At 37.2% G+C, this 12,204-nt stretch overlaps 1 protein-coding gene across 6 annotated transcripts in view; it reads left to right on the plus strand.

Moving 5' to 3' along the window:
• The window catches only part of Il1rap (interleukin 1 receptor accessory protein), a 136,368-nt gene that overhangs the window by 109,334 nt on the left and 14,830 nt on the right, over positions 1-12,204 (plus strand). For all 6 annotated transcript variants that reach the window (XR_007834949.1, XM_051191247.1, XM_051191246.1 and 3 more), the window contains 3 exons: positions 1,407-1,555; positions 9,432-9,581; positions 10,978-11,121. Coding sequence is in view for 5 of the 6 variants with exons in the window: in XM_051191247.1 (XP_051047204.1) it covers positions 1,407-1,555; positions 9,432-9,581; positions 10,978-11,121 (443 nt within the window). In the remaining variant the exon portion in view is untranslated. The remainder of the gene's footprint in view (positions 1-1,406; positions 1,556-9,431; positions 9,582-10,977; positions 11,122-12,204) is intronic.

Raw genomic sequence — 12,204 nt, forward strand, 5'->3', positions numbered from 1 at the left:
TAATAAATCACAGTGGTCAAGTTGGTAACAGAGTCATTGTAAGACCCCCAAGCTTTATCATCTTGTGCAAACAGACTTTACGCTAATTGAATTTCTACAATTCAAACCCCATTTCTTTTCTACTAGTAAGTTAAGGTTTTATAGAAATTATAAAATATTCTACTTTGAACAGCTTATTACCCTACTTAGGACAGTGACAGCAGGCATTTAAATATTATATGATAAATGATAAGAAGGAGTAGGTATATGGCAGGAGTTCTTAGGTGGTTCTGTCAGTTTGGAGGGATTACGTGGCACTCCACAGATGAAACAGTGTTCAAATCAAATTTGCTAAGTTATGGAAGAAAAACCTGGAAAAACAAAAGAACCTGTGTGCAAAGACCTGGACTTTAGAGAAGCAGAAAAAAAAATGAAAGGAAAGAAAAAGCCTCCAAGCATTGCATGTTTTATAGAAGGAACTGATGAAAGGTTCGGTTCTAAGCCCCTAGGGACAGTTATTGATCATTTCAGGGATTCTGAGAATTGAGAGTCTCATCTTCATGCTAAACTAATCTTAAGAAAACAAAGTCCTTTTATTCTGTGTTGCTGCAATTAAGACAAACTTGCAGTGTTCATTAGAATAGGAACATTAGCTTGGAGGAAAACAACTGGGCCCTCAAACACATTTTCATGACTGGCAGTATGTCTAATCTAAAGGAAAACCTGAACGTTTGTCTGATAAAGAAGAGATATATTTAGACCCCTCTGAGACAAGTAGTTGGAGGGATTTTAAATCTTTGTCTAAAAAAACAGAACACTTTATCTTGGACTTACTGCAGTTTGGATATATTTACTTCACAGTTCAGTTTTCTAGTTCTGAGCTATTTCTTCTCTTTGCATGTTAGGATTTAACTGCAGTTTCAACATTTCACGCAGGCACCTGTGCTTGGAAGGCAAGCTTTCTGTATCTCTGCAGCACGACAGTTACTGTGCGGTAATGATAGCTCAGAAGGGCATTCATCAAGCATTGCTGTGACACAGATGCATGTTCAGTCTTCAGGGTATTTCCGTAAATTATTCACATAGAACACTCTTTTACAAAACAGATAGACATGGAAAGCTTAATGACATTGCCTATGGCACATAGCATTAAAAGACAACACATGGATCAAACTTCAAATAAGTCTGATACTAGAAGATTTTGTTTAAACATTGCTCCCTAGCATTTAGAGCAAAGCTGACATTTAGCTGAAGAAAGAGTGGGGATCTAGCATTGGGTTTGTCCAGCATTAGGGTAATGTGTAGTACAATGAGATCCTTGTCAGCATTAAACGGGCTCTCCCCCGGGACTCTGTAATTGTTGTACACACAGAGAGCATCGCCCGTGAGTCTCACAGACATTTTGATTTCTTTCTCCTTGTGTGTAGTGTAAGTTATTCTACAACAGAAGATGAAACAAGGACTCAGATTTTGAGCGTCAAGAAAGTCACCCCTGAGGATCTCAGGCGCAACTATGTCTGTCATGCTCGAAATACCAAAGGAGAAGCTGAGCAAGCCGCCAAGGTGAAACAGAAAGGTAATGGATGCACCCAACCGATGACTCTGTGACCTCTCAAAATAACACTGTGCTGCATAGGAAATAAAGGAGAGAGCGCCAGCACCTAGCACATCGGACACAAAACAATGAGTCAGTGAAATGAAAATTTTTAAGGGAAAGCTATCATCTTTGTGAAGAGGCTCAAAGTGTTTGTTCTGATAGTGTCAACACCTTAGTTCCTAAATGTTGCTTGAAAACTCCATGAATACAACAGCAAGACACTTTTTTTTTAATCTTAGATAATCATGAAAAATGAAAATCTTCAAAGCTGGCACAGATGTAATCGAATTGCTAGAGTCACATATTGTTGGGCACAAAGGTGCCTTTAGAAATAACGGAAAGTAGAGTTCAAGAGTCACAAGAATGATTGTGTCCTTTGACATTTGGGAATTTTTCCTGAATTATGTAAGGAAGAATGAAACATAAGTAGCAGCCATCTACTTGTCTACAAGTACATAAGGAAGGCATAGAATATTGATTCTCGAAAAAATTAATTTCAAATTCACTGTTTACACATTATATATCAATAGTTAGGCAGCTTTGTAATGTTAGAATGGATAAAATAAACTTACTAAATTATGATTTAGTTTGATGGTAAAATAATTTCTATGTTAACATCTGTATTTTCTAAAATAAATAAAATAAAACAAACCCTTTTTGTGTGAGCTCTTGCTCCTGAAACATATTGCCTAATTTTCTCTCTGGGTCTTTCCCCTACCACAAATTCCAACCTATTGATCCCATCCAGGATAATTTCTAGTGATATGGAATAAAGTTAACAGGGACATTATGTGTTAAGCATGTCATTCTAAAACATCCTAACCCCTCCTGTTTGATAATTTATAACATTTACATAAAAATGAAACATTTGATACAGATTATTACATTTATATAAGAAATGAAAAAGTTGCCTTATAATTGTTGCATTTGCATTAGGCTTGAATAGTAAGTATGTATGTATGTATATGTATGTATGTATTTAAGATGAGCAACAAATAGGACACAATTGTGCATTTTGTTGTAAATTAGAAAGAAATTCTATATAGCTCTTTTAAGAAGCCTTAAAGAATTCCACTCTCAGAATTCACTACACATGATGCCCACAGCCTCAGCATTGGATCCTAAGGCTGCTTCAGAATCACATTAGTACCACAGTGAATTATTTGTGCTCAAACATCAGATAGCCTGATGAAATCCTCATTTCCATGCAACCCAACTCTCTGATCTTGGAAAAGTCTCCCACACACTGTACCTCATTATTTTTATCATCAAAATGGAGAAAACAATACCAGTACCTTTAAGGTTGTTAAAAATGCACTGAACAAGCATTGTTATTAGTTCATACTATCAATTATTCAATGAATGCCAGCTCTTATTTCTCCAAGGGTTTTATATGCATTAATTGACAGAAGCATCTGTGATCAAACAAACATCATTATAGTCTAGGTTACAAAATAAACTAAATTACTTTTGTTCAAGACCTCTTAGAGCCTTTAATATTTTACAGTCCAAATGAAGGTCCTCAGGGGTTTAGATTGCTATAAGCTGGGTGTTTTCAACTGTTAAAATCAGATTGCTGAAGTACAGAGAATTTAGGGTTTTCTTCTAAGGTGTGTCCTCTGTAGAGCAGTAATGGAAAATGACATAAATTGATAACTTATCAAAGAAGAGGGTCAAACCACAAAAACAATAATGTTTTATGTGGGAGACCTACACAAACATATCTGCCAGCCCACCTGAGTAGCTAGTGTAGCATAGAAACTCAGACTCAGAGTGTGGTGGGACACATGACCCACCTGACCAATGAGTACTGACACTTATAATTTACATCTACATGTCATCAAAAAAAAAAAAAAAACATAAGAAGCACAAGTTGGTGGCCCAGGCTTATAATCCTGCCATGTGAGAGACTGAGACTGGAAGTTTAGGAATTCAAGGTTAGCCTCAGCTACTTAGCACATTGAAGCCCAGCTTGGACTACTTGGGACCCCATCTCAAACAAACAGACAGTGATAGGAAGAGATTAATACATGGAATGAGAATTCCCTGGAACAGGTTTATCGACAGTGCATTTTATACTTACAGTTAAAATAATACATATGAGAGAGCTAAAGTAAACATGTCAAACATGCAGTTCTTTTATGATCAGAGAGTAGCAAGGTCCTAAGGAGATGTGTGTGTTTAATCATATGAGAAGTTGTCAAACCAGTTGCCAAAGAGGTGCAAAGTGTGCAAACACTATTACACACTGTCAGCAGCACTATGTGTAACCTTTATGCACTCACTTTTCTCGACAGTTTTTGAATTTGTCAACTGCTAAGCTTTTACCCTCTTAGCAAATGAATGTTTGCATCTCACTGCAATTGCTCTTTGAGACACTGGTGGTGCTGAAAGCTTTATTGTCCATTCATTGACCACTAATAATTCTTCCTGTGAGACCACTAAAATCCTTCAGTCATTTCCACCTGCACCATTTGTTTTAAATTTAATGTGATGTATAACTTATTCTGCACACATACATTCAATGCACACAAACATATATGTGCACCTACACAAACATACACACACCAGGTCCTTTGTTTAACTTTGTTAAATTGTAAAACTATTTCCTCCAGTTGATGAATTTATTCATTTTTGAAAGATTTGCTTTTACTTACATGTATGAGTGTTTTGCCAATGTGTACATATGTGTATCATGTGTGTGCTTAGTGCCTGCTGAGGCCAGAAAAAGAAATCAGAGCCTCTGAAGCTGGAGTTAAAGACAGCTGTGAGCCACCAAGTAGTTGTTGGGTTCTCAGCAAGAGTAACAGTGCTTTTAATCCCCAGGCCCCATGAGTTGATGTTTGATAAACAAAATTCTTAGCAATTTGGAGAAACTCAGTATATGAATCTCTTTCTTATGACTTAGTACTTTCTGAATTGTGTGCCCCTATTCTTTGTTGTATACAGTCAAGTAATAGTATGCTTTGTTCAAAGATGTCTCTTTTCTAGCTAGGCCTGTGCTCTACAGCAGGTTGTGATTTTGGAGGGCATGAGTTACAGATTGGTGTCTGATATTGGCTTTGTTTTGAACCTCCACAGAAATGCTTGTTCCAAAATCATGTTAAATGTGCTTCACTTTTTTTTTCTTTGAATTGTCTTGAAAGTTGGCTCAAAGATTCAATTACCTCCATGACTTTGTGCATTCTTACTCTGTTCTTTTAACCAACTAGTCTGTGTTTAGTGGAATGCCATTTTTACTAATATAGTTTAAATTATTAAATAAGACATTGTGTTCCCTCTTCTGAATTTTAAGGTAATTTCACTATTTTAGAAAATACATATTTTCTTACATATTTTTTTACTAGGTTGTCAATTTCTACATAAAATTCTTTGGGGGTTTTGAGTGAGACTCTATTAAAGTTGTGAGGAATATTGAAGACTTAACAATATTGGTTCTACCAATCCATAATGATAACAGACTTTTCCATTTATATAGAATCATAGCTATTTATTTCATCAATTTAAAAAACATTTGAGTGTTTGTGTTTTTATTACATATTATCAAATTTGTCTCTGAATATTTAAATTTTGTGTCAGTCAAAAGTTTTGTTTTCTAATTAATTGTTTATTAATAAAGCATAGTTATGCAATTAGTGCTTTTGATGTGCTCACCCTATACTGCTCTACCCAAATTCACCAACTTCATAATTTTTGTCGGTCTCTCTCTCTTATTCTTTTTCCTTAAGATTGTGTTTTCTTGTGTCAGTTTTTGAAGTTGTACTCAAGGGCACTACTTCCTTCCTCTCCTAAATTGTCATGTACAGGCATGTTTTCTGTGTACCATTAACTCAAAATTGTTTCAGAGTCTATGGAGGCTCTGCTGGTCTATGCTGTGATAAATGACTTGTATGATTTTTCAGAAATATATTTTTCATGTTTTGTATTTCTGCTTTGCTGGGATGTCTCCACTGATATCTTTTTTACTCTTCACAAGTGTTCACTTAAAAAAAAAGTAGCATCTCAATAGACACATTTTAATATGAATTTTAAAGTGCTTAGCTATTCATTGAATCATCTCTTTTGATTCTGAATTCGATTTTTACTTGTTGATATGTCTTTTGAAATTTTTTCTTTTTCTTTTTCCGATATTTAGTGTTGTATCATTATTCTGGGCATGATAGATGTTATGCCATGGGATGTGTTTTGTGAGAATGATGAACTCATTGTAGCAGGTGGTTAATTTGTTTACATCATAGATTTCCTCTTCTTTTCTCTCTTCCCTTCTTCCATAATTATCTTGACCACATATGTTATAGTAGTTACAAATGTCCTTCTTGGTAGGGCTGAGTGCACATACTTCTCAGGCTCAGCCACTTTGGCATCATAGGCTAGCCACTGTTTCTTCGCTCTGGTCCTGGACCCTCAGATCTGTATGTGCTTCTATAGTTGCTCATTTCTTAGATGCTCTTTATAAGACATTTTATGTACAAATCCAAGAATCTACAGCTTTACATTTGGCCACAGACTGAAGACAACCTCATGCAGATTTCTAGAATTCATTTTCTACTCAGCTCTCTTCTTCCCATTACTTTTTCTTGAAATGCTACCTGACACAATAATCTTGACTCTCATTTTTCTGAGCTCATTTGCTCAGAGCAAACACTGCTTCTTCTGACTCTACTTTCTGTATCAAAATCTATAAAATATCTTTGGTAATTATTAGAGAGAGAAAGACATAATGACCATGGGGTTATCTTACTTTTACCAGCTCTCCAACTGTGAGAAGCCAAAAACCCATTATTTTAGTTATTCTGGAGGGTAAATTAGTTCATTATCATTTACTTGTTTAAGTACCAAAGGTAAGGTTCAAAGGCCAGAGGGTGTAGTCTCAGTCCTGATTTGCAGATTTGCAAACCATTCTCTGTTTTGACATCACTTAAATGAAACACTCTTTTGTGAACATTTCAGACAAATGGTCATCACCACAATTTTAAAATTATACACAATTTAGTGCCAACTAGCTGTGGGTTCTGTGGCAAGGACAATTGACAGTCCAGGCACCTGGCATTCAGAGGGAGAACTCAGTAAATTGTAAGCCCAGCTACAACAATGGAGAAAATAATTTGGGTTGCCAAGGACAAGAATTATTGTAGAACTAGAACCCAAAGCAGGGGACAGGGTTAATGCTGGGACCCACATTCTTTCAACAATGATGACTGGTTGGGTACATGGGCTTCAGGACCAATTTATAATACAGAAGTGCAAAGTGAATTCTGATTTGGGGAGTAACAATAAGCAAATGACAGCATTTGGGTACATTCTAATTGTGACTTAGTGAAATCAATGAGAGAGGGAATTTAGGAGTCCAGTATGATCAGATTGTGTCACTCCTTTCTGATTGAAAACCATTTTCTCTGAAATTGCATCAGTGCAAAATTGTTGTGCCAAATGCCAAGCCTGGCAATGGGAAGGACACAAATGTAGGTCAAGGGTCACTTTCCCTGTTAGGTCACTCTGCTTTACAAGATAGCCTTTTAGAACTACAACCATTTAGAAAAGCAGCCTGGTAGGTTATTAATTTGGGGATCCACTTAGATAAGTAACGTTAGGGAAACTTTACTAGCAAGATAATGCCAGGAAAACAATCTGTAAATATGAGCCAGTCATTGGTGATACAAAACAAGATTGAAAATCCTTATTAAAAGTAAAAAGGCAGTAGGAATATGAGCATGGCAGAGATATTTGGAAAAACACCCATTTAAAGGACCATGATCCTGAGACCCCAGCATGGGAGCTCAAATAACAACAAGGTTCAAATGGTCTATTCCAGAGTTGCCCTGTACTGGATACACAACACACTGAATTTTGGTCGTGGACTTGAAAGAACCAGGATTTACCACTAAATTTGAGAATTTTGAACTCAGCTCCAGGCTGCTTACCATGTTTTCATTGGCATAAATATCATTTTAAAAGTCCTCCCGCACCGCCACCCGCGTATGATCAATAATTTAGCAGCATGGCAACATTCCACAAAGACCTGTATATTTTAAAGAGAGTGTGGATAGCAGTCCCGCTTTAGAGGAGATTCTCCTACATCTCGTTTCAGCAGATGCCCAGGACCTATAGTCTTCAGCCACTCACAGAAACATCTTCTTCTTTCTGCTCTTAGACTCCCCTACCCAGGCTTAGTCCATCTGCCCCAGGTCACCCCATCACATGACCTGCTTTTTCCAAACATCAGCAACAATTTTTAAAGTAACCAAATGAATTATTCCCTTGTATCTCTGCTTCTCTGGCATTAGATTTTTAGCTCTTTCTGTCATCTTCCCTTTCTATCCCCGAGCGTCTGGCCCATACATGCCAAGAAAGGCATTATCAAGCCAGCCAATACTCACCCCTGCTTCATTTCCAGCAAATTACTCTGTTTCTTCCCCCAAGGCTTCAGCTGCAGTGCCACAGTCAATATAGTAAGCAAATGATGTTTCTGCCATTGGGTGTAGCTTTGGGCTTCTTTCATTATCCTGAAAGAGGAAGTGCTGCTTCTGGGAAAGTTTGTTGAGATCCCAGGTGCCCTAGGGACAGGTTTGGTAGGGTATGGTGGCCAAATTTATTTAGCAGTGAGTGGGAAGGAGTGACTAAAGTTCAATAAAACTGCTGAAACAAAAATCGTAAAAAAGAAAAGGTATTTATGCAGTCAAAGCTCAGGCTGACAAAGACAGCTTTATTGGTGAAAGATTATACAAAATAAAGACATATGCAAATGAACTTAGAAATTAAAGAAAGGAAAGGCATGTTCTGGCCAGAAATCATACTATGATCACAGTATGATGTTTGCTTTTCCTGATAATTTTGAATCAAGGATAGTGGAAATGAGATGGGACAGTAACAAGAGACTTGGTTAGAGTAGTAGGCAGTGTGGACAGGGTTTCCAAATTAATACCTAGTTTTTAATAAATTTGGAATTGTCAAATTCTATTTCTGCTACTTCCTAAAGCCTGCCTGTGATATCCACAGTGTAAAAAAAGTAAGTAGATAACAAGGAAACAGTCAAGTCTCAGGCAGTTTAAGTCAGTCTTTGAAATATTTGTCACAGAACGGTGAGCTTGGGAAATACTAAAAACAAATACCACTTGCCATTCTGTAGATTCACCGAAATTCAAGGAAACTACTAGTTGGAAGACTCTTTTAAATAAGGGAAAGGAATTACATTTCTCTGATGCTGGTTTTAGAAGATGGAGTCAACATTAATAGACTCACTAAGATTTTGCTCAGATAACCTTCTCTGATTATGAGCCTCTCTTTCTTCATGGAGGACTCTTGCAGGAACACTGCAAGAAATGATCAGTCACCTGATACACCACTTTCAAAACTATCATTGACCTGCAATTGTGCCACCTTGCTGCAGTCTCAGGACACAGGAGGCTGAGGTTTTTAGCAATATAGCAAGATCTGCTCATTTTACATATGGCTGGGCATATAGTTTAGATGTAGAGCTGGCCTATCATGTATAAGGTCCTGTGTTGAGTTGAATATGATAACCTTCCTGGAAATGCTTCCCAATGTTAAGATACTACTTTATTTTGTATACTTTTAGGGTCTATTCAAATCACTGAATAATTTAAAGCACTTCCTGTGATAGGAACTATAAACAACAACAACAATGAGTAAATAAATAGAATACAATCTAGTATTTTTTTTTAAAAAAAAAAAATGCCTAATCTGTTATCACGTTGTTTCTGCTTGTTACCACTTGCAAGTCAAGTTCCTGACTTAGCTGCTTGGCTGATCCAGCCATGAAGATGATGGTGGGTCACTATGATCACTAAGTAAAAGTTAATTATCATCATCATCATCATTTTGTCATTTGTTCTAGTAATACCACCAAGGTACACAGTGGAACTTGCCTGCGGTTTTGGAGCCACAGTCTTCCTGGTGGTGGTTCTGATTGTGGTCTACCATGTTTACTGGCTGGAGATGGTCCTCTTTTACCGGGCTCATTTTGGAACAGATGAAACTATTCTTGGTAAGCAGTGGCAGTATGATGCAAATCTCTTGTGCCATAGATATCTTTAGACAATGTGTTTCCTTAGCAGATGCACTGCTGCATTTAAGATTATCTTTTATTTCTTATGTTACTAGTAGAAATCTTTCCAGTATGCACCATTCACCTTGCTTGATGGAGATGTGGCTTAATCTAGATTAGCATTGTTCATATAAAAATTTTGGTGTACATTATGTATGAAATTAACATTTTCCCCCTCAATGTTTCAAAGGGTCTAAGTGAAAATTAGGATTTAACCCAATATTCATACATCGTTATTTCAGCATAAAATGATATTAAAAAGTTAATGAGATATTTTGCAGCCTTTAAATGCTACTTTTCAGTCATGGCACATCTCAGTAGAGACAGCTGCATTCAGATGGTCAACAGACACACGTGATTCTTGGTTACTGGGTAGGACAGTGAAGGTTCACAGCCTTTTGTTTTGCTTTGTTTTGTCTTTTGTGTTTTGACACAGTGTCTCATTGTATAGGCTGACCTCAATCCTGACTGCTGGGGTTGCTGACATGTACCATGACATCCAGCTGTAGGTTCATATGCTACAAGGGAAGACCCATGGACCAGCAGCATCATGCTTATCCAAAAACATTTTAGGTGGAAATTCTAAAACATGCCTTCCCTGAACCAGAGCCCACACTTTAGCAGTACCCCCAGATGGCCCCAGTGTACATTAGAGTGTATTGTTTACCTGATTCTCACTATTAAAATTCTTTCCAATGTGTATTCCTGTCAGAAGTTTTCTTGGCAGTATAAATGAGACATTTTAATCTATACTACACAGGAAAAGAAGAAACACTCTACCCCATGAGATTCTAATTCAGCAGACATTTAGAAGAAACACATATTCTATATTTCTAATGACTCAGGAATTTTATTAAGCAAATTTAGGAAAGATCAATGTATTGATCTTAACATAATTTAATTCTAGTTCTTTTTTGGGTATAATATAGTCAGTTTCAAAAAGTCTTTCTCAATTCAGAATTTTAATATATTAACGAATAGTTTTGTAGAACACTGAATAGAAATTTCCTGCTTGGCATTAGCTCCCAGCCCCTGCAGTGTGCACCCCTGCTCCTGTAGTTCATGGGACAGTCTTTGTCTACTACAGTGGCAGCCCCTGAGGTGGGTGGAAGTAGGAGACACATCACATGCACTCTGAATCCCCATAGTCATTCTTCCTGAATACTGTCACAACCAGAAAATTACACTGACATCTTCATAAATGGACACAAATTATTCACAAATGAAAACAAACAAACAAAGAAAATATCCAGCCTCTAGAATTAAGATTTAAGGGGAAAAAACAACACTTGAGATGTTTTTCTAATTTCCTTTGGTTCTGTGTTCCTTTTGCTAGATGGAAAGGAATATGATATTTATGTTTCCTATGCAAGAAATGCTGAAGAAGAAGAGTTTGTGTTGCTGACACTCCGTGGCGTTTTGGAGAATGAATTTGGATACAAGCTGTGCATCTTCGACAGAGACAGCCTGCCTGGGGGAAGTAGGTATCTCACATGAGCACAGAGAGTGCCACTATGAAGAGCAAAGTGGGCCCTGGGCTTTTGCTGAATGAATGGGATGTAGTACAGGAAGGGTATTCAGATATGGAACATGCAATACCTTCAATAATAGAGACTGCTCCAGAGATACAGCTACGTTGTAAGGGGGATGCTGATCAGCCTAGTCCATTGCTTTAAATTTTTTCATGTCAAAAAAGAGCCAGCCCTGAGGAAGTTGTGTTCTCAAGAAGCACTGGGCTGATGAGCATTAGTTTTCTCTTATTTTCTTTTACAATGACCAAGTATAGATAATGAATGTTTCTTTACAAAGACTGACGTTCACTCCATTTAACTGGAGCAGAATGGCAGGACAAAGAGCATAAAGCATTTCCCTGTTAATACAACATGCCCTTTGCTACTTTCTCCTCGTGTCCTCACTTCTGAGCCAGCATACCCTGCCAGTCAAATCTGCCATTTCATTGTTTGTATCTCCTTTTCTATCAATGTGTATGTTTGAGTGAGCTTAAAATGTGTAAGGCCATTTCATTCTAGCAAGTTTTACAAGGAAAAACTTCAACTATTGAATATTTGAAAAGTGATGCTTCCTCTTTTCAAGTCCAAACAGTAACAGACAAAGTCATGGTTCATTTGGGAGTTTTGTGACAAGCACGTCAACAACACTGTTCAGTCTCCTATAACCCTCCCCTATCTGAACGAGTGCACTGCCTCCCATCTAGAGCTTAGCAAGCTCTTCTCCCATCTTTGGAAATTTATTCACAGTAACTGTTTTTGAAATTGATACCTACAACAGTTTTCTTCTCATTTTGAGTTAGTAGATTAGTTACCATATCTGCCCAACCATCACCCCAAGCCTGTGGTTTTGTTCTACAGAAGATCTCTCCTTCAATGTCATTGTTTCATGAAATGATCCCTTACATGGATAAAGGCAAAAAAATCCTACTCATATTAATACTTAATTTGCCCAAGCCATGCATGCATTCATTGATCAAAATATGGTATCTATGTAGAAAGTGATGAAAAGATGCACAGTATACATCTGGGTAAGACTTTACACAGGGGGCAGA

This window comes from Phodopus roborovskii, unplaced genomic scaffold, assembly GCF_943737965.1.
Source record: "Phodopus roborovskii unplaced genomic scaffold, PHOROB, whole genome shotgun sequence".
Taxonomy (NCBI): domain Eukaryota; kingdom Metazoa; phylum Chordata; class Mammalia; order Rodentia; family Cricetidae; genus Phodopus; species Phodopus roborovskii.